This window comes from Eupeodes corollae, chromosome 1 (assembly GCF_945859685.1).
Source record: "Eupeodes corollae chromosome 1, idEupCoro1.1, whole genome shotgun sequence".
NCBI classification, from domain to species: domain Eukaryota; kingdom Metazoa; phylum Arthropoda; class Insecta; order Diptera; family Syrphidae; genus Eupeodes; species Eupeodes corollae.
Genome location: NC_079147.1, coordinates 198,137,229 through 198,163,537, shown reverse-complemented (window position 1 = coordinate 198,163,537; position 26,309 = coordinate 198,137,229). Strand labels below are relative to the sequence as shown.

Sequence of the window (26,309 nt, the reverse complement as noted above, 5' to 3'; positions counted from 1 at the left end):
TCTCACAAATTCTCTATCGGTGAATACATGTGAGTGGAGAAAAAAAAGCAAAATGGGGGATTGGGCTAAAAAGAAACTTATGGAATTTTTGTGACCTGTCAAAAATGACAATCAATTTTGCAAAACAAAACAATGGGTTTCGGATTTTTAGAGTAAGTTTTTGTTAATTGTTTTGATTTTTAATATAATTTGATATTTTTCAGACCAAAATTCTTTCTAATGAAGAGGGTATATACAAGTTCACTTCATTGAATAAAAATTAAGTCAAATTGCTGTGAAGGAGGTGCAACAATAATGGATTTATTTTATATTCTTTCTTTTCATTTTAGATAGTGCCAAAATGCAGGAAGCAATTTCCTTTAAGTAATTTGGGAAGCAAACCAAACAAGGCGCTGATATGCAGGTAAGTTTTTTGTATATTATATTTCTCTTAACAAAATAATATCAATGTTTTTAACTACAGATACTGCCCATTGTTTTTGTATGTACTTCTCAACTGCAATAGCTGCCGCAGGTGTTGACGGCGGAGGTGTCACCATCAAAACCATTAGAAACAACACGACCAAGTCAATGATGCAAGTGGAAGTTTTGCCATGTAATAGTCGACCGCTGACGCCCTTCTCGATCAATTGTGTAAGTACGTATCGAAACATTCATATCGTAGTCAACTAGCTTAATCTTCGTCTTCTAGTTGTAAAGAGTACTACCAGTCTGCAGTTCTGCAAGAGACGCAAACAAAACAAGAATACAATCGCAGGAGACTCCAAAAAATGTCCAACCCTGACTGTAAGTGAGTTCAAATTTTAAATCTACAACGAATCCATTCATTTTGCTCCTAAGGATCGCACTGGCTTAACGGTGTCAATCATTCGGAGGCAAATGAGCTGGCCCGACAAGAATCCCCCAAGAAGCCAAACAGATTCAGATCAGTCTCTCGGCAGCTACTGACAATGTCGGCGAATTGAATCCATCGATTTTCACACAGAAAATCAACATCAAAAACAGTAAGTCAACTTCCATTTCAGATTTCCTTATATAATGAAAATTAATTCCTTTATAGTCACGACAATTCAGCAGCGTCATGGTCAACCTGCCGATCAACCATTCACAGTGAACAACCTCTATTCGTAGCAGAAGCGATCCCTGCGTTGTCGGCAATGCGAACACAATGTCATCAAGCCGGAGTACCATCCAGGATCGATCAAGTATCGCATTCAATTGTTTGCTAACTACCATGTGCCAGACGTTCTGCTTGTGCGTTGTGAAAAGCCACTGAAGCCTGGCACGTCCACTGAATTGATCCTCAAGCTAACTAACCCAACGATGTACCATATAACCACAACCATTATGAAACTGCGAACCAAGGAAGAAGAACAGCGAATGATCGACTTCGAATAAAAGTTCAACGAAAGGAACCAAAGTAAAAAACAAAAAAAATCGAATTGGAAATTCTTATTCTATGTTGTTTCTCTTATTTTTTTTATAGATTCACCACTTGGAGAAAGTCCAATAACGTAACAATTAAATTGAACTTCACACCTGAAGAAGGATTGAAACCAGGCGATGATGTTACCCTTAGTTTCTTGATGAAATATACTTTTGTGAATACATACACACGCCCGAAAAGAAAGAACGTCAAAAACACGCATTATCATCGAAAGTTTTTGTAGAAGTTGGTCAAATTGAAGCCTAGATTTATTTCTATGTATATCTAGAAAATAATCTTTTTTGCAAAAAACTTGTTTATTTATTTTGAGCTATACTGTAATTTTGTATATATTGTATATTCTATTGTTTCTTTGCTGACTAGGATCATTTTTATTCAAAATTATTTATGATTTACTTTACTTTAATAATAAAGGAATTTGTTTTGAATTCAAAGATGTTGGTGTTTTTTGCTTCAGAGGACTTACATAACTAAATGTTCGTTGGAAAAACGAATAAGCTGTATAAAGTATATTTTTCTTTATTGAGGCATTACAAATTTAATATTTGTAATACTTATTCTTCTTATGTTTTGGTTCATCACTTTCGTGTGTATTCTTTCGCGATTCCATGTGGACTCATGAGTTTCATTTGATTCTACCTAAAGTATTGAATTGTAATACTTTTATGGTCTTAAATAGTTCGTGAGTTTATTGTTGATGCTGATTACGAATACGAACTTCGATTTTAGCTAAAAAAACTATTTTTCAACATTATTTTTCTCAATTTTCAATTTACTACAGGAACTTGATGTTTTGTCCTAAGACTAGAAATTCGTAATAAAAAGTACGAAACAAATTTGAACGAAATACTGAGGAAAAATATTGTAGGTTTGAAAAAACATACATAACTCATTTTTTTGTTTTGAAAAAAGCTATTTCATGAATTTAGATTAAAAAGTCTACATGATTTAAATAATTCCTTATCACAGAAAAGAATACAATATTATTGTTAAGGACTTTTAACTAATGTGAATTTTAATTGTATAATCTAAACAAATTGTTTTTATTCATATACTCATCCTTGCCAACAAAAATGGAACATTAACCATTTTGAACGGATCGATTCAAAATCGAAAACTATGAACAAAAGAAAACATAAGAAATTAACAACTTGAAAATCCAAAAAGCCAGAAGTTAAGCTGCAACAAAACATTAACAGCACCAACAGTAAATAAATGAACGCTCATAGAATGAACTATGCCTTCAACGAACCATTAACTCGAAGTGTTAGAGAAATTAATAACTTATCAAATAATATTGACTTTAATTTTCATATTAATAGAAATACCTTCAAATATATGTATGCTTAGTTTATTTTTTTATTAACTTTACATTCTTAGTTTATAATATAATATTTTAAATAAAACTTGTCATATTCATTAGTCTATTTGAGTATACTCTTAACTCTAATTGATGTAATAAATAAATAAAATAAAAAACATATGAAAATGGGAACGGAACACATAAACTACATTTACTTTTGATTGATATTGAACCCTCCAGTTGTGATGATTCTGATCGCATCAGCTGAAAGAAGAATTTTAATTTTAAAATAAATTACCTGAAGCAAAAACTTAACACTTTTCACTTACTCTCTGTTGTAAAACATTTAGCTTTTAGTGCCAGATCAAGAATGGATAGTCCAGGCTCTGAAAAAATCTCAACTATCGGATTTCGTTGTAATTCAGTTCACCTAGTCCTTCAACATTTCCCTTATAGAGCGCCGCTGTGACTTTTTCGTCTTGTTTTAGACATACCTCTGGAATGAGAAAAACTTAAATAGCTAAAAGAAGTGATTTATTTTTTTATTAAAAATCACCTCCATAGACTTGAAGCGTCATATCTTCTTTGTGCTTTTCTCTTCTCTGGTAATTTTTTGTGTTCTTCAATGAGAAATGCAATTTCTTCTTTGTGGGATAAAAGTGAACAACTTGAGAAGCTTCTCGACTTCAGAATCTGACATTTTCAAAAAGAACTGATAAAGAACAAATGACGACTTTTTTCTTCGTCCAGCCAAATACCATTGCCAGCAGATTTTCCGAACTTGTCTTCGCCTTCGTTGGTCACTATTGAAAGTGCCAATCCAAATACTGATTTCTTTTTTTCTACTCTGCTGATAGTTCGTGGCCAGTCATTAAGTTACCCATTTGTTCACAGCCTCCCATTTGAAAACGACAATTGTATTTCAGAAGCAAATGCAACAAGTCATAACCCTGGAAAATTTGTTATGTGAATTCGGTAAAGCTCATTCTAGCTGCACTATTCGCGACTGGACTGACGATATTGAGAGCAGTAATCCCATTCGAAAGTGTCTTCCCATATTGGCAACAAAGTCCTCTACATTCAGATTTTCTTACCATGATGCATTGTTGACGACTCTGAAAAAAGATTATCAAAACGATTGAGTTTTTAAAGCGCATTAGGTTTCTATTATAGTTACCTAATTTGTCTCAATGACCGACAACCCTAGTTTATTTCGTTTTGTTTTGCCACTAGGATTACCGATAAGACCCGTATTCCAACTAACGCAATTGGATTGTGTCTTTCTCGATGCCATGCAGAAGTCCAATTATTACCAGGAGATTGCCAACGTTAGACTATCGGCAGCTTGAACAAAGCCGGCGTAGATTGTTTGTTGTTTACCTGTGAAAAGTTTTGCCATTTCCGGGCTACCGTTTTAAGAAGAACAGAATATAATTCATTACGATTTCTTATAGTTTTTATAAACATACAAAACAATATACAACTTACCCAGCGGTGTCTGGAAAGAGATCCTGAAAGAATCCTCTATCAGCTAGAGCCAAGTTACGTAGGGAAATACTTCTTCGGATATGATGAATACACTTTTTAGATCGATGAATTAGTTGACTCTGGATCATTTTGTATACAATTATTTATATGATATAGATAAAACAGTTAATCAGGAGCACTATTAACAACTTTGTTTTATTAATTTTCACTTTTGTTTTGATTTATTTGTTTTGATTTATTTAAAATTTAAATCCCAACAATTGTATTTTGTTTTTTTTTTTTAATTTTCGCTGTCAAAATACTTACCTCGCTTTTGATCTGTCAAAACTGGGTACAACTCAAATTGCGCCACGTTCGCATTGCAGTTCTAGGGTGCGCCTATACTTTCGGCATGATTTATTCTGTTTTTAGCTAAACTTTTCATAAAAATGATAGAATTTGTTTGCCAAAAGCAGTTAAATATTATTTTAAGCACTGTTTTCACTAAAAAGAAGTTGCAAAATTAATTTTTCTTAAAATATTGCATTTATTTTCAATTTTTGAATTCAACGGATCTCTTTTTTGAACGGCTGAGTTCACCTCATAGTTTTTTCCCCCGCGGTCGAGCAATGTGGGCACAAATTCCATAACAACTACATTCATAATGGCTTGGTCCCATAAGAAATGCACGGGACCACTAACACATGCTTATCCTTATGGACAAAATCCTCACAATTTAGCTTGTAGGCCGAAAGAGAGCAAACCCATTAGGTCGGGACTCTAGATAATATATTTCCTCTATGATAGAAACTAGGATCACAAATTGTGTTGTGTTACGTGTTTAGAAATAACCCATGTATATTAATTTCCTGGATGGAAGCAACTGCCATTTCTAATGCAGAATGGAATAGCTACTTACTTAAAATTAGTTGTAGCTACAGCGCATTGTACTCCTGGGCCTCAAGTAATAACTTTGGCCAGCTTAATCTCTAGCTTGCTGCCTCCAGTTTCGAATACCAAGTTGACGTGCGTCAGACTCAACTTGATGACTTCACCGTAGATGAGTCCTGCCTCTGCTTCTTGTTCCCTCAGGCTTGGCGTTGAATACCTTACGGGCTCGAGCTTCGATGTTCTTTTGCTCGACATGCCCTAGTCATTTTAAGCGTTGCACACGCAGTTTTTTGACCATTGACAAGTCGCTGTACAGCTCGTATAACACCTGATTAAATTTTCTCCGACAGATGTTACTTTGCCTGTCGACACAAACAGGACCATAGATCGTACGCAGAACCTTCCTCTTGAAGATACCAAGAGACCCTTCATCCACCGGGGAGAAGATCCATGCTTCTGCACAATACAGCAAGACTGTGATGATTAAGATTTTCTACAGTGTCTCTTTGATACTTCGAGCTGATGTCATTTTTCGAAGTAACAGCAGTACACAGATAAACAAATTCGTTTACCACCTCGAAGTTATACATGTCAATTGTCACGTTTTGACCAAGTCTACGGTGTAAATCGACTCTATTTGATAACAGTAAATAATTCGTATTGTCCTCGTTAATGTCAAGGCCCATTTTCTTCGCCGCAGACTCGACATTATAGAAAGCACCCTTGACTTCTCGTTTGGTTCTTCCCATAATGCCGATGTCATCTGCATACCCAAGATATTGTGTGGATTTTTGAAAGATTGTGCCACTTGTATTGGCGTTGGTGTTGCGCACCACTCTTTCAAGAACAATATTGAAGCAGCTACATGACAGCGCATCGCCTTATCGAAGTCGTCTGGTGGTTTCGAAGGTTTCGGTCGAGTCTCTTCCAATTTTGACACAGCAACGAGCATTTTCTAGCGTCATCCTGATAAGTCGTATCAGTTTGGTAGGGATACCAAAACTAAACCGGAATAGCTAATTCGTGGAAAATTATGGCCAGAATTACTCTTGCAGGATTGTCAACTCCAGGCAAGGATTAAACCCAATACATCTAGCTTAGCAGTCCTATACCCTAACCATTAAGTCACAGTTAAGTCATATAGACATTTACAGTTATTCATACTGAATTCCCCTGATTTGAATCTTTATCTCTCTTACAAAATGTCTCTTTTAAAATCTCTACCTCTCTTTTAAACGTTAAGTTAAGTTAAACACTTAAAACCATTAGTATTAGTGCAAGAAGTAGTAAATCTTTAACCCAAAATAAATCAATTTATTTTGTTTTAACAGATCTAGATCTAAAATAAAAGTATTTTATACATGGAAAACCCCTTAAGTTTCACACAAAATTATAGGAATTTAAAAAATTACAATACATCATTTTCCGTCTACATTATTAATTTGAAGTTGCTTATGTTGTAACTCGGCCCTAATAAGTTCCACACTTTTCTAAATTGTACTAGATTTTTTTTTTCAAATTTCTCTTTTCTTTGACATTTATGAATATTTTTTGTATGCCATCTGTCACAAAAATGTATGCAAATTGGAAAACTCAACAAAAATCTCACAAAAGTCAAACTTTTAGACGCGTTATCAGTCAGAGAAACGAGAAAAGAAAGAAAGCTGCCTTCAAGGAAAAATAATATTTATTATTTATTTTTGTACATATAAACAATACAAAAAGTTAGTTTATTATTTTGTATATTTTTGTATTTATTATTTCTTATTTTAATCAAAAACGATGACATCTGCACTTTATCTAGAAAACTACCTCGATAGTAAGTAGAACAAATTCTGCACAAAATTTTAAAACAAAAAACACATTGAATCAAAAACAAGAAACAGCAAAACACTAGCAAACAAAAAATATGGATTCATTGCCGTCTCTAGGTCTTGAATCACTGCCAACAGAGCTGGAAAGGAATTTCAAACTTATGCGTAAGCTTGATGATCGGGCCCAGACGGCAATGAAAAGTATCGATACCCATGCCAAAGAGTACATGAAAAATCTGGTGACCAATAAAGATGCCATGACCGAAGAGGAACGGAAGAAGCGGCTGCATGAAATCCAAGTGTTGTTTGGCAAAGCCAAGGAATACAGTGATGACAAGGTTCAGCTAGCGATACAGACGTATGAATTGGTCGACAAACAAATCCGAAGGCTGGACAATGATTTGGCGAGGTTCGAGGGTGAGATTCAAGAGAAGGCATCGTCCACACGAAGCAAATCCGAGGAAGCTGTTGTAAAGAGTAAGTTTTCAATTTTTATTTTAGTTTCTCTAACATAATTTTGGAAATGACCCATAAACAGAAGGTCGAAAGAAAACCAAGGACGCTAAGGTAACTGGTAAAAAGAAACAATCACCATCCTCAGAAGATGAGGCTCGAGGCGGTGGTGGTACTGCGGCGCAAGTTAGCAAAAAGAAAAAGCAGAAGGTAAATCAAGAAAAAGAGAATCGCAAGGGTCAAAAGGTAATCATCATCTCGTTCATTAAAAAACTAACACTCATCTTAAAATCTTTTTTCAAAGACAAAAAATAATATGAATTTTTTTTTCAAAACTTGTTTATTTCTCGCTTTTTTTGTTTTCTTTTCAAAAACAAAAACAAACAAAAATCTACGAATGCTTTTTATTTCAATATCGAAATTACAACAAAAATATTTCTATTTTAGTTGAGTTGCTTGACACAGGTAAATTACCGCTATTTCCAAAATTTTATTTCATGTCCCCAATTATTTAGCTACCTACTTTGCATGTGATTTGATTTCATTTTCTGATTTTTTGGATTTATTTCTCTAATTCATAACATCCTCATTTTGTTCATAGCTCCATTTTTGTAATCGTTTAGTTTTAGTTTTCTTTTGACACCAAATCCTTAGATGCTATTATAATCGTCCTTAAAAATTTGATAAGTTTTTTAATTATCCTTCTTCCCCATGTTTTTCTATTTTCTTTGTTTGTATATTTTATTACTAAATTCGTTTGGCACACAGAAGAATGCAGAAGTTGAAGAATCTGAAAAAGAATCTGGACCTGCCACGCATCCAAGTGATGTATTGGATATGCCAGTCGATCCTAATGAACCTACCTACTGTTTGTGTCATCAAGTGTCTTATGGCGAGATGATTGGATGTGATAATCCAGATGTAAGTTATTTTATCGCTCTTTCGGTTTGAAGTTTGTTATTTAAAAAAAATGTAAAAACATTTTAGTGCCCAATTGAATGGTTTCACTTTGCCTGCGTTGGACTTACAACAAAACCAAAAGGCAAATGGTTTTGTCCCAAATGTACGCAAGATCGAAAGAAAAAATAAATCATTTTTGGCTTTTAGTTTTGTTCTGTTTTACAAAATTGTGTTTAAGTTAAAATCTTTTATATTTATGTATGTACGTAAAATTAAGAAAACAAAAATTATTAGCTATTTAAATAAAATTAAAAAAAAAAATATGCTTGACTTTTAGAGATTTTCTACAATGATGTCTTAGTTTCACACGGTTTTTGAATCCCCATTGAACAATGCTGTCAAGATCTGAATTTAATGAGCTTATCATACGCTGCCGTTAGTAGTCCTCATCTATAAATTATGAAAAGCAGAGGGTACTGTCATTAGCGAAACAATATAGTGGGTCAGAAGTTTCAGACAAAAGAGCATGTATAAATACAAGGAAGATAAATGGAGACAAAACGGAGCCCTGAGGCATACCAGCGTTTATGTTGTGGGTATCAGATTTGAACCCGTCCAATACTATTTGAATTGAACGGTCCGAAAGGTAATTTCTAACCAAACACAGAAGAGATACATTAATACCAAAAGCACGCATTTTCGATAAGAGAGTTTGGTGTCAAACTCTATTAAATGCCTTTGAAATATATCAAGTGCAATAATCTTACTTTCTCCACAACGAAGAAAAGATTTGTTCCACTGTTCGGTGAGATAAACCATGAGATAACCAGTCGACTTATTCCAACGAAAGCCATACTGCTGGTCATTAAGAAGCTTCCGTTCTTCAAGATAAAATTGATCAGCGTTTCCAAGGATTCGCCTTTTTTTGGGACAGGCTTTTGACAAATGCAGTTTTCCATCCACTCGGAAAGAAACAAGTAGAATAGGACAGATGTAAAAGCGTACGGAGTGCTTTTTCCACCGTTGAAGAACACCTCTTCAGAACAATAGCGGGGATACTATCCGCGCCAGCTGATTTGTGTATGTCTAGATATTTTAGTGCTCTAGCAACTGTACTAGGTCGAAAGAAGATTCGTCCCATGAAATAGTTCACGCTTTCAAGCACAGGAATAGTCATGTCACTAATTGGCAGCATTGAATTAACAGCAGACTGTGTTGCAAGAAAATTGGCTTTATGCTTACAAAAGTAGTGTTATTGGAAACGCGCTTAGGAACTGACGATGACGTAGTGTTGCGCACATTTTTTATAAATGCCCAGAAATTTGTACTACCTCTGGGACTTTGTCGTATTTTTTGCCGTAATTTCTGGTCATGCAAAAAATTAATGCGTCTAATATGTCCGTTTCAAGTCTTTCTATCTTGTAAGGTTGGCTTTATAAATCCGGAAACTTACATCTTTGATCCTAACTTTGTTAACTTAGATAAGCACGCTTTAGCACCCCAAAAAATGAGTCTAGTCTATGCAATTTTAGAAAACAATCGAGTTGGTGCTGTCAAAATAAGCATTCACTCAAAAAATTGGAATTTTCACCATAAAACTAATGGCGGTCAAAATATTATTATCGTGTAATTCTTCGAGTAAGGAATTAATAGTATTTATTGTTTTAAAACAAATCAAACAGTTTATATGTTTGGAACTTTGAGTAATAGGAAATTTGGGAAGGAAACTGCATGACGAGGCTGTTATTATATTTACATATTTGTTTTAACATATGAGCATCAACTTTATTCTAATCCATTAAAATTATGGTTAATTGCTATTTGGATAATTGATGTTCTTTGTATTTCGTTAAGTTCATTCTTTTCGAAACTTGTTTTAGGACTACACTAGAGAGTTTTCAATTAAAATTATAGTGCCGAATTCATTTTTTAACTTATAAACAGATTTGTGAGCCCAAAAATGCAATAATGTTTTCAAAATTATTTAATATTCTAAACGAAAAGTGAAAATTAGTGAAAAAACTCAAAAATAATTTTTTTGGTTGCTCAAAAATCTGAGAAAGATTTAAAAAAAAAACAACAAAAATAAAGAATTTTTTTGGTTGTGCTAAGAAACCAAATATACAAAAGATCGAACTTAGGGTCATTGTCGATAATTAAGTTCTCTTTTCTAAAAAATTCTAAAGCAATCAGCACGAAGAACTACAATCTACAATTCTACATACAGTGGTGACAAAATAATTATATGCGATTAAAAAATGCTGATAGTAAAACCAAATTAAAACAACTACATGCATTAGAAGTAGTTTAACCGTTATCAAAAAAAGTTAGAATTTCTTATGCAAAATAACATGGGTTTAATTTTTTTTGCTTGTTGATAGTTTGGAGATTAACCGTTCCTTAGGTAAGACTGTGTTTTACATTGGAACACAGACCTTAATATTTAACTAGTATCAAAAATATTATTTTTTTTACTTTTATAAAACAATAAGTTCACTTTGGGAAGTAAATTTAAATTATTTTAATAATATTACAATTAATTCGAAGGAAAATATGGGTCGCGGTAAGCAATATTCCCTAGAAGAGAAAACAAAAACAGAGGGGAAAACCAAGCTAAATAACCAAAAAAAGGCTGAAAGATAATTTGCGCCTCAAAAAAAAGATCCTTGCAAGTCTCCAAGGGAAATAAAAAACAAACTACAGCTTCCAATAACTTCCCGAACTGTTCGTAGAAGACTTGTTGAAGCTAACTTGCTCAGAAGGATCTCAAGAATGGTGCCCTTTCTAAGGAAAACAAAATATGACAACGCGGTTTAAATTCGCTCACGATAATTTCGATATGAGTGGGCCAGAAGGAGGAAAAAAGTCGAGGAATGTTTTGTGGATGGACGAAAAAAAGATAAATTTATTCGAAAGTGATGGCAGACAAACCGTTAGAAGACTTAATTTAAAAGAACTGAATCCTAAATACATCCAGAAAACGGTCAAGAATGGTGGCGGCAGTATTTTATTAATTTTAATAAGGGTTAATTTTCTTGGTATGGCGTTGGACCAATACATTTGATTGAGGGTAAAATAGAACAAAATATGAAGATGAATATCATGAAGAGAACCTGCCTCTCAAATGTGTTCTACAGCAGGACAACAGCACAAATCCAAATCTGCTCAAAAGTATTTTAAAAAATCAGCGTATTTGAGTAGAAAATTTTGGGAAAGATTTAAAATACGCGGTTGCGAAGCATTTAACAATAAATTAAACCGAACTGTGGAGGATGGTTCAACTGGAGTGGTACAATATTTCAATTGACAGATGCCGCCGATTTGTTGACTCAATATCCAAGATGTCAAAAGGGGCAGAATACCAGATATTTAAATAATTTTTAAATGCAGAAAAGCTTTGCATTTCATTTAATTTTTTTAAATCTTTGTACCTTTTTTAATGTCCACCAAATTTGTTGCTTTTTTACATTTAAGAATATAAAATATTTTATGTTATAATTTTACTACAAATATTGGGTAATTTTAGTTTGAAGGAAAAAAAATAAGAAAATGAAGACCAAACTTGTCAATACTCAAAATGTGTAAAAACAAAAGCTCACACCTGAAATGCGTAAGCTCATTGTTCAGATGGACTTATCTTCCAACTAAGTCAACTTAAATGATGAAAGAATATTTTACATAAATAGATTGGAAACCGCAAGAGGAAAGAGATAAAAAGAAAAACAAATTGAAGAGAAGATATCTCATAGTTCAACAAAGTATCGGGTCAATCCTTCCAGTTATTTAATTAAGGCATAAAATAAAAGCATTGAATAATAAGGAATCGTCCTTTAAAAATAGTTTGCGGGAATGTTTATGTCAAAAATCATCATTTGGAATTTGTTCAGAAACATTTGAAAAACCGATCTCATTTTGAAAACAAATCTTATGGGGTGATGAATTCGAAGTAACGTGTTTGTATCAGATAAAAAATGTTATGTGCGATATTCAGTTAATCTTGAGTACGGAATCAAGCATGGGGATGAAATGTGGCGTTTTGAAGGACGTATGGATCAATCGCATTATACAAATATACTAGAAAATGTAATGGAGCGGCATGCGTTTTGGAAATTTAACTGTTTCTTACATATGTGAACAGGACAACCATCACACACAAACTTCAGGTCTAGTAAATGTCATTTTAAAAAGAAATTTAGAATTGGTAGAACATTTTTCTGGTATGCAAATAGAGCTTTAATTAAGGCAAGAGAAAGAATGGTACAACTTTTCCGTGGAAATATATGTCATGAACTGGTCACTAGCCTCCCAAGGCGTGCAGGGTGAGGATTACCTGACAAAGTACTTACGTTCAACCTAAAAAATCTGGTATTTTTTTGTTTTATGTTAGATAAAATTCGTGTAAATGCATGCTTACTACAAATGTTTGTAAGTATTTTCCCATCTTGTTATTAATATCAATATAATGCATCTTTTATTTTTAAAGAAAAAAGAGGCTGGGATGCGACCAACACTGATAACTTCCCATCCTGTCTGTCGATTTGTTTTGCTTAAAAGGTTTGTTGGTTTTCGTATTACAATTTTTACGAACTTTTAGAAATGATTTTTGTAGGTTTTTATTATTTATAAAAACAGTCAATTTGATTTTTCTCAAGATTTTAATATAACAAAATTAATTTTTTATATACACCTACATACGTAAAGACATCTTTCTAAAAATCTTTTTTTCGACTCTAGTGACCTTCAAACGTCGAGAAATGTCAAAATTTTCAATTTGACAAATCGGACTCATTACAATAACTTCCTATGGGAAGTTAAAAAGATGCTGGGGTGTGACTCATTCTGATAACTTTAACTTACCATATATTAACGTCTGTCGATTTGACTATAAGTTTAACAAATTATTTAAAACACTTCCTTGTTCCAAAAAAAAACTTGAGTAGAAAACCATTTATTATCAGTTTTTTGTTTGTAGGTTTTCGTGTTTTGTAAAAAAGTTGTCAATTGAATTTTTCTAAAAACTTCACTTTAAATTTAGCAAACAATATTTCATATATGATAAAATAAGTCAGATTTGAAAATTTGTTTTTGTTAACGAGATTTTTAGTCGAAGACCAATTTATACAAATTTTAAGCATTTTCTTAAAGTTTTTATTATAAAAAAATTTATTGGATAAGATTATTATCTTATATGTTAACAACAAAATTTAGCACAGAATGAAATCATTTTGAAGTCAATACCCTTTTTTATTTATAAGATTATCGATGTAATGGAACATCAATTTTTACCAATTGTGTGTGGTATTTATTATAAATTTCAATTTCTATGAAAAAAATGACAGTTGGATTTTTATAAAGAGGCCATTAACAAAAAGCGCTACTTTTTGATTATTTAGACTACTCTTAATCATTTTTAAATTTGAAGTCGACTCTAAAAATAAGTCTAAGGATGATGGTTGACTCATTGATATTTTAAAACGCTCGTCTAAATTAAGAAGCAGCAAAATTCCTATTTATCTTTTTAAAGTATACTTTATCTTTTTGATGTGTGTCATTTCATTAAAAAAAATAGACAAAAGCTTGAAAATATTCCCGAAAGTTGTATTGGCTTAAGTTTTTACAAACTTATATATAAGATTAAGATAATGCGCTTACCTTGTAGTGGCGAATTATTTTCTTTTCACAAAATGTCTTATCTGGAAATGTTAATTAGCTAAAAAAGGAAAGGAAATTTAAAAAATATATATACATTTCAACGGGGACCCCCGGATTCAATGGATTCTAAGATAGTCCAAAGAAAACATACAAATGCGATTGGTCAAGTTAATAACTTTTATTAGTTAGAAGAACTGTATAAATTGTTAAAAGCTAAGAAACATTTAAAAAAGATTTTTAAAATAAAGACCGGGTAAGTTCATTAATTAAAAAAATGCAGCAGTAATGCAAGATTTGCGTTCATAAATGTAAATACACTGCATTACTGCAGTCGGTAGCTCTGTTCAAAAAAAAACAGTCTGACAGCTGAAATGCGATCAAACCTGCAGTAATTTTATTTCTGTGTGTTGGTAAAATAAATGAATATTAATTAAATTCTTTGCAAAAAATAAAATCATTTGTTATTAATGAGTTGAAATATAATATTTTCACATTCTAGAAATTAATGAATTTGTTCCATTCAAAACATTTAAAATAAGTCCTAGTAAAACATTTTAATTGGAAATTTTGAGAGATTTTTGTTAAGACACTAAAAAACCAAAACCCGTGTAACTTAAAGAAGAAACTTAAATATTTCTGTCATACTTTTTTTTAGTCGCCTACTTCGATGACATTCATGAACTGGTTTTTGATATTGTATATCTGCCGCATTCTTTTAGAAGTTTTTTTGTTCTTAAATGCATTGCGTGAATTTTGTCGTCGTGACTTGTGCAACTAGTTGCATTTTTGAACTCAACCACCTGCTTTAACTAGAGTCGGATTTATTGTTTAAATGAGAACTGATTAAAGTGTTAAGTTTTGATAAGATATTTGAGAAAAACATTTTTTTTACCGGCTAACTTTGTTGATCGAGGAAACTAATACATTTTTTTGGAGGTTTAACATTTTTTACATTGGAATTTTTTGGCAGGTCGTTTAAAGCTTTCATTAAAAATGTCTGTCATTGAAAAAAAGGCCTAATTGCTATAAGCCAAGTTATAAACGTTTATTAGTTAGAAGAAATGTTTAAATTGTTAAAAGCTAAGAAACATTTAAAAAATAATTTTTAAATAAAGACCTGCTTTTTTTTTTGTAAAGTTCTGCTAAGATATTTGAGTCAAACATTTTTACCAACTTTAAGTAAAGGCTCTGTATGAATGAAATAAATGTTAAAACATTTGCCTGTCTGCATTAGACCATGGTGTCATAATTTAAATATGCAATATCTATCCGTTTTCTGAAGGGTGATATTTTAGCTATTATCTTTTTCGCAACACTGGTTTAAACAGCTGACGTAGGTTTGTGTTTTGTTTTACTGTCAAACATCTTCAGTTTGGCCTTACAAACGAACAACGCTGGCAAATTATTGAATTTTATTATCAAAATGCGTGTTTTGTTAAGAAAGATCATCGTACGCTTCTTACATTCTATGGTCACGTGGATAATTTTGAGGAAGGATTTAGATGTGACATCTTTAAAAAACAGCTGGTGTAAGAATTGAAGCCGAACGACCTACTCCAACGTACAATTTTTGGTGAATGGGCTCTTAGAAAGTTGGCCGAAGGTCCACTTTTTTACCGAAAAATTGTGTTCAGCGACGAAGCTCATTTTTGGCTCAATGGGTACGCCAATAAGCAGAATTGTCGATTCTGTTTTTTTTTTTGACAATTCTGCTTATTGGCGTATTGTCGATTTTGGAGTGAATATCAGAAAAAATCGTAGTACCCGTAGCATGATGGTTAGTGCGTTGGACTGTCATGCAAGAGGTCTTGGGTTCAATCCCTGCCTGTGCCACCTTAATTAAAAAAAATAATTTTCGCGGGTACTGCCTCTTGCGACGAATTGACAAATCCTTCAAGAGTAATTCTTGTCATGAAAAAGTGCTTTCTCAAAGTAGCCGTTCGCATTCGGCCTTAAATTGTAGGTCCCTTCCATTCCTGACAACAGTACTCGCACACAGGAATGGTTGAGAGTTGTAAGTCACTAGGCCCTGGTTCACAACGGACTGTTGCGCCACCCCATTTTTTTTTTGATTTGATCAGAAAAAGTCACAGCTTGGTGCGGTCTATGGGCTGGTGGCATCATTGGACCGTACTTTTTCAAAGATGATGCGAATCGTAACATAACTGTGAATGGTGAGCGCTACCGTGAAATGATATACAAATGTGTGTTTGCCCAAAATGTAAGAGCTTGACTTGCATGCTATGTGGTTTCAACAAAACAGTGCCACATGCCACACAGCACCCGCAAAAATGGACTTATTGAGAGGCGAGTTCGGTGAACATTTTATTTCACGTTCGGGACCGGTCAATTGGTTCCCTGGATCGTGCAATTTAACGCCTTTAGACTGTTAAAGCTATGTTAAAGCGCATCTCTATACCGACAAGCCCTTCTCAATTGACGCATTTTAAGACAGCATTAAGGCATTAATTCGAGTATGCCAAAATTGGACTGAGCGGATGGACCAAGGTTAACATTTGCATGAAATAATCTTCAAACATTAAATTATATGGACCGTACTATCGATTCAAATAAAGATATCATGCATTTTTCTCAATTGTATCTGCTTTTTTTTGAGAATCTTTCCTATAGTTTTTAAAAAATCACCCTTTATTCAAGTGACCACTATGGCGTATACGTAATTTTTTCCAACAAAAATTGCAATGGAATAAAAAATTAAAAAAAAAACGAACCAGTTTCACCCTATTTCTAAACATAAACAAATAAACGTCATTGAAGTTTCTTACTCACGATGAAGTAAACAAAAAAAGAACTGTTCGCGAATGTCATATAAATGTAATAAAATGCAAAAACAGCTGTTACTTCGAAATAACATAACAGAGAAAAAGAGAGGCGAAAAGGGCCTCATTTGAGTCAATTGCCAGCGCCACCATACTCCCACTACACCCAAACCCAATCCAAAAAGTCCCCTCATTAATAATGACATTTCAAAAATACAAAATTGCACCTGCATTGAGCGAGACTGACTGGCTGGCTTTGGCTGTAGCTGGGTTTTGATTTGTTGTTGCTTTAATACACGGGTGTGAATGCGAGTGTTTCTTTTTGCTTTCTTTTTTTTGTTTTTGTATACACTACACATTTACACCACAGTCCTTTTCTGCGAATTCCTTTTTCGCTATACACAAGCAAAGGCAGACGAAGAGCAAAAGCTACAAGCCAAGCCAGTCGAACAGAAACACTACATCAAAACGGTTGTGCGCTATGTATCCATTAGATTGTTCTAGTTTAACTTTTGTTATGTGTTTTGATTGTGTATAAATAAAAACCCTTGGTCTAGGCGAAAAAGAAAAACTAAAAACTGGTCCGCGTAACTTATTATTTTACGTCCATTCAACTTATATCAATTGCGATTCGATAATTTACATCGGAAACTCACTTTCATTGAAAGTCTAACCTAGATCCGTTTGTTTGTTCGGAATTCCTACTGTGAAAAAGTAATCTTTTTAAGTTTTGTGAACAAAAGCGGGTGTGATAAATTGCGACTTACATAATAAAATAAATTCTTCTCATCACAGAAGAACCTGGTTCATTTTGTTTGTGTGTTTTATTTAAAATTGTACTTATTACCTTATTGCTCTGCAGCTCTTCCATCACCAACCAAACCAAACCACCCTTTTAGCAGAAAATCTTGTTTTATCCTTGTGAACTGTTTTGTTGTTGTTTTTGATTGCCTGCGAGTTGCGAATTCGTTGTCGTTCAAGATTGCAGTGCACTTGTCACTTTACTGCTGCCGCATCAGTCAGGGACGTGCTCTCTCGCGTGTGAATTGACGTTTGTGTCAAAAACGTGTACGGTGTTCGGTGTACCTATACTTGCATTCTCTCACTCTCTTTTTCGTCGTCTCTTTGAATCTCGAGTAAATCGTCATAAATGCGTGCCGAGTGTGTGTAAACAGAAAGCATAATAACCCGTCTCACGTGAATTCAAGTCCACTCATCTATCAACTGGAATCGCTACCGCTGCCGCACCAGCCACCCCTAGCGCTATTTACAATCACAGCCCAGCCCCTTAAGCCCTTTTGATAAAGGGTTTTCTTTTTTGTGACGAAGGTGTAAAATTGCTGCCACAAATCTGAGTATCACCGGAAGTGATAGTTTTGATTTTTATCAAATGGCTTGGGAGCACCTGAAGCCGGGTAGTTCACCCGTTGATTGGTGTGAGGGAAATTATTTGATTTCATCGAACATAGCTGAGTTTGTCAATACGGTAAGTTCATGTAAATATTTAGACCCACTTAAAAACTTAAGACGTCACAACATTTACTTACATATCTATGTTTTGTTACGCGTCAAATTTTTTGTATTCCAAATATGTGTCAAGTTTCATATACATTCTGTAGATACTTAATTTCTATTGTTGCGCATTGCGTGAACTTGAAAAAGAAAACCCGTATATGTTAGCTTTGTCTATATACTCAAGATCAGAAAAAACAGCCAACTTACAAAATATTACTTATGATTAGTTTTCGTCTACGGGATTCCTTTATAATATTAATTAATGGATTTAAACAAATAAAATAAAATTTGTAGATAGATAGATAATTTGTATTCATTCAAGCAAACTTAAAGCTATAGATACAATATAAATGTTTTTAGATTTAATGAAATTAGTGAACACTTGGTAACTATAAAAGTTAGTGTTGAATGACACACCAAATAAATTAATTCAAGTAATATTTGATGTGGGGTGACAATCAGAGTTTAATTATTTAAAACAAAAATAAGTTAATAATAAAAGTAAACTTTGAGCAAAAAATTAAATAAATTTATTTCTGCCATTCTCTAACTCTTGTGTTGACATTTTGCTAAACAGAATTTCAAAAGGTAAGAGCGTTAAGGAAACAGACCCTTAGGTTAGGTTTGGTTATAGTGGCTGTCCAAGATGGAAACGGACACACTTAGGCCAGTTTAATGGCCTATTGTGATACCACATGAATCTTGAGGCTTCCTCCTTAACTCAATGAAACCAGCTTGAGTCCCTTACGAAACGTGAGAGGCTGATTATACCGATATGATTTATGTAGATCGTTTAGATCGTTAAAGAAGAATTCTCCTAGGTAATTCTTGCGTCTACGAGCCAGAGCAGGGCATGTGCAGAGAACATGGGGAACCGTTTCTTCCTCTTCCTCATCCATACAGCTTCTGCAAAAGTCATTTGAGAATACGCCTAGTCTCGTGTCGTGTTTTCCTATTAGACAGTGTCCGGTTATGACCCCTATTATCGAGCTTATATGCGATATGCTTAGAGAGAGCAAGAACCTCGAACGTTTTAAATCCAGTGTTGGCCAGATGTTTTTTGTGACTTGACACGTGGTGATGTTGTTTCACCTGTGCCTGCCCTCCTGACAGCATCTTGCATTAGCAGCAGTTTACAAGTAGCGATTGGTATGCCAGTACTTGCCAAACGTGGTAAGATAGTCTGTACTGTAACGTTCCTGGGGAGTTCATCTGCCTTACAGTTACCTGGAATGTCTCTATGGCCCGGTAACCAATAAAGGTGAATATTAAACTGTTGCGCAATCTCCATTAGAGATGATTGACAGTTATGAACAGATCCTAAAGTGGTACAAATAACAATTAACAATTAACAATTTTAACAATTTATTATCGTTTGCTTAACACAGTAAGATACAATATCTTATAAGCTAGTGAAAAGCTATTATTACAAATAAGTATTTTTATAAGTAGTATCAAAGATAATTCAAAGTAGTTTTAATTTATTCTAACAAAGACAAACAAAGAAAAATAAGATGAAAACTAATTACATTAATTCTAATCATAATTAATGCTCAAACATTTAAAGACGATAGATGATTTCTAATTTCTATCTTCATCCTTCGCGGATCTTCAATACTCCTAATATCGCGTGGAAGACTATTCCAAAGACGAATACTATTTATAAAAAATTGGCGCTCCGATGTTAAGGATGAGTACCGCGGATGAATGAGTTGTCCGGATCTACTCGAAGTAGGTGTTCGTATTCTTTCAAACAAATAGCGGGGTTCATGCGTTAGTAAAATGTCAGAAAACAAAAGTAGAGTACGAAGCTCCAGGAAACTGTTAAATGTCATGTTGAAAAGCTTAACTGAAAACGCTGAAACATGCTCATATCTTCGTAAACCATAGATATAACGAACTGCGCTGTTGAAAGCTACATTTAATTTACGCTTGCTTTCAAAACTGCACGAACTATATATTTCACACCCATAAATAAGAATTGGCACTATTAATGTTTTTACCAGCATAATTCGAGTTTTGATAGGGGTAAAAGATTGAGAGGCTTTAAGGGAACGTAAAGCACCATACGTTTTTCCTATGACTGAGTTTATATGATTATCCCACGTCAAGCAGCGATTAAAAACAATACCCAGATTTCTAGCTGTCTCAGAGTATATAATTGGAGTATTGTTAAGGAATACCAATGGAAAGTAGGATAAGTCTAATGGTTTCCGTGAAATAACGAGACAGTTTGATTTCAAAGGGTTTAATAGAAGGCCATGAGATTGAGACCAACGTGAAATACTCTCCAAATCTTCGTTTATACAAGCTACATGATGTTCAATGAGACCGACTCTGCAACTTAGGTACAACTGCACATCGTCGGCGTACATACAGATTTTACAGTACTTTACAATACTAGGAAGTGCGTTAATGTACAATGAAAACAAGAGTGGACCCAAAATTGACCCTTGTGGAACTCCCCTAGTAGTTGACAAAAACTCAGATAAATTGTTATTTATATCAACTGCTTGTTTTCTTCCACTCAAGTAAGATTTGATTAAATCTACAGCATTGGATGAGAAACTAAACTCATTATGAAGTTTGTTGCACAGAACAGAGAAGTCTACGGAATCGAATGCCTTGGAAAAGTCTAGTAAAACTAGAAACGAGATTTTGTCTTCATCCATCGATTGTCGCAAATCTTCTGTCACATTTATGAGCGAGGTAATACAGCTATGCCTCTTACGGAAACCAAATTGGCAATGTCTGGATGTTAACTAACAGCCTTATAGGAAACTCAAAACCTGGTTTTTGTGAAACTATCAGTTTTGGCCGAAAACCTATATTAAAAACTCATAATTTACATATACTATTCGAAAGCCACAAGTTTTCTCTTTTATATAAACATATGTAGAAAACGTGTAGCAATTCAAAGATGAACTAAACAAACAAACCTTTTGAAGCATTAAGCGCTCAATTAAATGTAAATAAAACTGCTGATGGCTGCTTTTAAAAGAAATATTTCACTTCCCTAAATTTGCTGAACGCTAATAATTTTCAACTTAAATGTTTACTACATTTATAAATTAAATTTAATTATTAATAATAACATTTTGAATTTTTCTCCACAATTATAAAGAACTGAATTTAAATAATTCTTGATTATGAAGACAATACAAAAATTGTGCTTTGTGTTTTCCTTTTCACTACACGATTAATATGCCTAACCTTGAGGATGCCGAAACTGTCCTGTATATTGAAATTAATATTTTTGTTTGCAATAGGTATACTCTTCCTAAGGTTTGTAGCTTGCATATTTCCAGATACTTCAGTTCATTGCAGAGTAGGTATCATTCTACGGCTCATTCTGTCTCCTTTTAATTGAATTGTTATAAAAAGCGTACCTTTTTCCACATATTTCTTGTGGATAATGGTTTTCAATTGCGTCAATTAAAATTTTTTTGTTTTGTTTCCAAGTTCCAAGTTTTGCAAAAGAAAACCACTAGACAGTGAAAAAAGTTAACAAAATTTTAATATTTTATTCAACTTTATTTGTATGTTCAATTTCATTTGGTCATTTTATTTTCACAAATAATAATTGAAGGCCAAAACTTACAAATTTTGCATCAATACAACATTTGACAGTCAATTTTGCAAGAACTGATATGTCACACGCTTTTATTTTTAAATTTTGTTACTATGTTAGATTTTGTATGTTTTGTTTAAACTTTTTATAAGCATTTCATTTAAATGAAACATTTTTTCTTACATTAGGGAAATACTTTTCCGAATTTTTAATGCGTTTTTACTATATAAAGAATTCATTTTACTACTAATGGAAAACAATGTGAGCCTAATTATAGCCACGGTTTTTGGTTGTCTGAAATATGTTTAAATTTGTTTAGTTATAAGGCTTTTGTGACGCTTCTTTTTACTGATTTCAATAAACTTTCGTTAAGGCTTGCGGCAACATTGTACTCTCAAATTAGACATATATATCTGCCTCCCTCTATTTTTCTGCATTATGCAGATGCAGATATACATATGTATGTAGATCCAAATTAGGTCGCACATTTGCTGTTTGCTGTTGACGATGCTGTTGCTACTTTACTGGCTGAACAGTATGGTTACGTAGCTTAAACTGGAATAGCTGTCAAAATATTGAATACAAACAAATTTAATTTTACGAAAACAACGCAAAGCAACTGCAGACGATGCTGCAAAGGTTTGCCATGTTTTAACTGTTTCGTCCAGCAATTTTGACATTTTAAGATAATATATTCTAGCGCTTTGCGATATTGAGTTTTTGTGAAAATTTTCCAACAAAAGATTCAATTACTGACCCCAACAAATGAGAGCAAAGCATGAAATGTCAAAAAGCTGTGTGTTTTAATGTGAGAATGTTCAAAGTAACACGAGATACTTTTTGACAACTCTTTTAGCTACAGCATGCAGTACCAGTTCTTTAAGAAATATTCACATGAGATCGAACAACAGCCGCCGAATAAATTGACAAATGTGATTTAAAAAAAAAACGATAAACCTCATTTCTGTGCACATTGTAAAAAAAAAGGAGAAGTATAATATAACAAGTTAATCGGAAGGTAATTATTAAGCCAAAATAAGAGACATTTAGAAAAATTGTTTGTGGCGCTTTGCAATTTGATTGAAACGAACTGTCAAACTCATACATACGATCCACACTTCAAAGAATAAAATGCTTGCTCGCGTCTTAGCCCAATAATTTTATTATAACCTTGTTGTGCATCTGTAATGACGTTAAAAAAAAGATATCAAAAGAAATGACATTAAGAACGAATATTCGTCCATTCCTTGGTCGCTCTCATGTGAATATTTTCTTATTGTTATGTTTATGATATTGAAATTAAATTGACAATTAATGTGTTCAAGATTTTTGAGATGTACATAAATATGTCTTCTCAAGAAGATGAATAATATTTTCTATACATAATACGTTTCACAAACATTTAAAGTAAAGAGAACCCTTACAAGTTAAATCCAACATTTTCAGTTCATGTGACAAGGCATTAATGTCAAATAATAACCAGTTTAGAAAAATAACTTAATGTCAAAAAGGTATCAGAAAAATATAAAGCTGATGTTCTAATATTTCATTACTTTATTTTTTTTTAAATCTGCACACAAAAATAGTAAAAGAAGTTAATTCGAATTGTTTGATCTCTAACATATAATTTTTGACATGATGTAACTGTCAGAGCTGAAATTTTACTAAATGTTACGATGATAAGTTAGTTTTCTAGGAAATTTTTAGCTAATTGTCTGCTGTCAAAATAATTGTATTTATTGTGTATTAAAAATGTTGACCTTTTCAGTTGTAACATTTCATTAGCACAGTTAGCTGTTTATTTGGAACCTAGGTATAAAGTATCTTTTTCATATTTCTATGAAATATATGTGTTTATTGTTTAATGGGTTTGATTTTGTTTTGCTTCGCTTTTTCTTTTCTATGAAGCCGAGGGCAAAACATGGTAATGGAAATTTCAGAACCAAAAGAGGGAAACGAGAAAATATAATGTAGTAATATGAAGCTATAACTTTGTGGTTATCTTGTTTTGTGTCTATCTTTTTATTTGTATATATTTAGTAGTACGTAATTTTACCATCAAAACAGCTGTACGAAAAAAAAATAAATAGAAAAATAAAGAACCTTAAGTGAATAATATTTGGATCGAGTATTTTCGCTTTTTTCCAAGGCAAACACAAATTATGTCGTCACATGTTGGGCGCCATTTACGCACAACAATAACCCGGATAAATGCTATTTAAAGAAAAATATGTGGGTTGACGAGGAATATTTGTGTGATCACTTTTATTATAACACATTTTTAATTGTTTTGCGTCTTCCTTATTTGAGTTAAAATTTTGTTTCATGACAGACTTAACCTTGTCCACAAACTAATACCGAACATTTTCTCTAACGAGAATAGTTTAAAAGAGAAAGCCATTAAGTGGGCGATGGAATACAAACTTTTCGTGTCGAGGAAAACTAATAAATTGAAAACTTTGCTTAAAAACAGCGCATACATAAATGATGTACATATTTTAAGTGGGGTAGAAGATTTAATGGACATCATTATAAATTTAAATCTTTCAACAACACAAATTTGTCTTGTGCGAAAAATGTTTATTTTGATTTTATATTTATTTTTAAAAGTTTTGCTTTAAGTGAATTTAAAAATACATGCCTAATGTACAAACATTTTGCAATTATTATTTGCAAAACAAATTTAATTGATTTTATTTCAATGAATGATGGCTTAGCAATTAAGGTTAATTTTAAATACACAGAATTGACACCTTAGTGGTCAATATGGAAACTTTAACGACCGATTGACTGTGGGGGATAACCTCAATAAGTGACACTTAAGTCTCGCATAAAAGTTTTAAAGTGCTATTATACACTATAAAGAGCTAAAATGGCAAACTTCAGTGCCAATTTGGTATTGAATTACCTTTAAACCTGATATATCACTGAAATTTTGACTTTATTGCAAATATTTTTCTTGAAATCAATTTCAACCCATAAACAAATAAAATAAAAAGTCAAAAACATTGACTTTTATTTCAATTCCAATAAATTTAGCATTGAGAAAGTTCTCATCAGTTTTCAATATATTGTTTTTATTTTGCTTTATAGCTTAATTTAAATTTAAACAACAAACATTACAAAACAAAAAACTTTGGGGTCTTCAGAACATAAATAAATCCCACTGTGTATATAAACAATGAAAAATGCTCATTTGTTGTTCTGTGTCAGACACAAAGAACCGGCTATAAACTTGATTGCTTGAATCCAAAAACAAAAATACTAAAAACTGAAGTGATGAGTATCCAGTCGCTCTTAGTCATTTTTCGCAATTGACTTTGGACTCCGAAAGTTGTTTTTATTTTCGTTAATGAATAATAAATAAAATGTTGAACAAGGAAGTGATAGGAACAGTCAGTTCCCAGTGATTGTGGTTTAAGTTTTTGAAAAACTGGAATTTGATATAAAAATTGGTTACTCCAGAGTTCTGTCAAAGTGCGAATAAAAGAAGCAATAAGAATCGCACTTTTAATTTTTTAAATTCCCATTAAATTAAATTCTACTTGATCATTTTGCGTAGGTGGTTTTTATATAAACGTCATTTTTGACGTCTATCCGAAGAAGAAATTTAACATTGTTCCAATATGTAACTGTATCTGCGTATTAATATTTCACCTTGCTCTTACTGTCGCTGTTAGAAAGAGACAAGAATTGTTTTCAATATTGATGGAAATCGGATAAAATGATGAAACGTCAAAAAGCGTCGTGAGATCATGAGTCCAATGAGAGCTCCGTCTAAGGAAACCAAATTCTTATGACATCAATGATCTGATACGTAGTGTCATTATTATTTTGATACTTCATAAGTGGCCATTGTACTTTCCTGTATTTATTCGGGCTCTCGGTTGGATTCAATTTCAATAACGAATGCAAATTTGTTGTAGACATATCTGCTACTCTATGTATAAGGCTTTTTATAACATATAGCTTAAATAAAAACCAGTTGTTTTAAAACAATATATTAATTAAATATTATATTTGATTGCACCAATAAATTCCATATTTCTGGATATAAATTACTCAATTTCGCAGAAAGAGTTGAATGCTGAACACAAGCATTTGGCAGATGAAATGATATGTTTGTTTGACAATAATTTGTTTTCCATGTAAAAGCATGTTTTTACTTTTATTTCTTGTTTCTGTTGAAGAAAATGACAAATAAATTGACATATGCCAAATTGTGACAGCTATGCTCGATATGCTTGGATTCCGAATCGAACCCTTTTCTGAGCGAAAAAAGAAAAACGCCTTACACTGTTAGGTCAGTCATTGGTCTGACATTAGCTGCCAACTAACTGAAAAAACCAAATGTAATGAAAAATACATTTTTGAAGATTTAATTGTCAGATTGTAAGATGATTTGACTTGGCGTAAACGTATAAGATCGTAATTGAAGAATAGGAATTTTTAGCAATTGTCTGAAATATAAAGTAATGATAGCTAACAATTTTAAACGTCATCTGACAAGGCTTGA

The 26,309-nt window shown here is 32.8% G+C and overlaps 2 protein-coding genes, 1 long non-coding RNA gene and 1 pseudogene across 17 annotated transcripts in view; 3 read left to right on the top strand and 1 right to left on the bottom strand.

Moving 5' to 3' along the window:
• On the top strand, positions 1–1,806 carry LOC129940817 (uncharacterized). Of its 6 annotated transcripts, none has more exons than XR_008780770.1 (5): positions 1–152; positions 330–403; positions 464–1,004; positions 1,061–1,420; positions 1,487–1,806. It is a non-coding gene; the product is annotated as an uncharacterized LOC129940817 (long non-coding RNA). The 6 variants fall into 6 exon arrangements; XR_008780768.1 differs by having other exon boundaries at positions 204–403; XR_008780771.1 differs by having other exon boundaries at positions 1–403; positions 464–633; positions 692–1,004.
• Positions 1,807–2,429: 623 nt separating this feature from the next.
• Positions 2,430–4,483, bottom strand: LOC129941946 (tyrosine--tRNA ligase, mitochondrial-like; annotated as a pseudogene).
• A 2,217-nt stretch (positions 4,484–6,700) lies between these two features.
• On the top strand, positions 6,701–8,604 carry LOC129939199 (inhibitor of growth protein 5). 10 transcript variants are annotated; one of them, XM_056047123.1, is made up of 7 exons: positions 6,717–6,832; positions 6,913–6,927; positions 7,040–7,399; positions 7,461–7,621; positions 7,823–7,840; positions 8,144–8,296; positions 8,363–8,604. In XM_056047123.1, the coding sequence occupies exons 3-7, from the start codon at positions 7,084–7,086 to the stop codon at positions 8,462–8,464; spliced, it is 750 nt and encodes a 249-aa protein (XP_055903098.1). In that variant the 5' UTR covers positions 6,717–6,832; positions 6,913–6,927; positions 7,040–7,083; the 3' UTR covers positions 8,465–8,604. The 10 variants fall into 10 exon arrangements, with proteins under 10 accessions (XP_055903097.1, XP_055903091.1, XP_055903088.1 ...); XM_056047122.1 differs by lacking the exon at positions 6,913–6,927 and having other exon boundaries at positions 6,701–6,832; XM_056047116.1 differs by having other exon boundaries at positions 6,701–6,832; positions 6,913–7,399.
• Positions 8,605–17,130: 8,526 nt separating this feature from the next.
• Positions 17,131–26,309, top strand: part of LOC129940263 (alkaline ceramidase) — a 31,738-nt gene continuing 22,559 nt past the window's right edge. The window contains exon 1 of the mRNA XM_056048546.1: positions 17,131–18,193. Coding sequence (XP_055904521.1) covers positions 18,098–18,193 — 96 coding nt within the window. The 5' untranslated portion in view covers positions 17,131–18,097. The remainder of the gene's footprint in view (positions 18,194–26,309) is intronic.

Excerpts from the sequence above, each read along its gene's own strand:
- LOC129939199 (XM_056047113.1), top strand. The coding sequence starts at position 6,891 with ATGACATCTGCACTTTATCTAGAAAACTACCTCGATA. Across the intron at positions 6,928-7,039 it reads TCTAGAAAACTACCTCGATA|GTCTTGAATCACTGCCAACA; the intron begins GTAAGTAGAACA and ends TGCCGTCTCTAG. Across the intron at positions 8,297-8,362 it reads TTGGATGTGATAATCCAGAT|TGCCCAATTGAATGGTTTCA; the intron begins GTAAGTTATTTT and ends AAAACATTTTAG.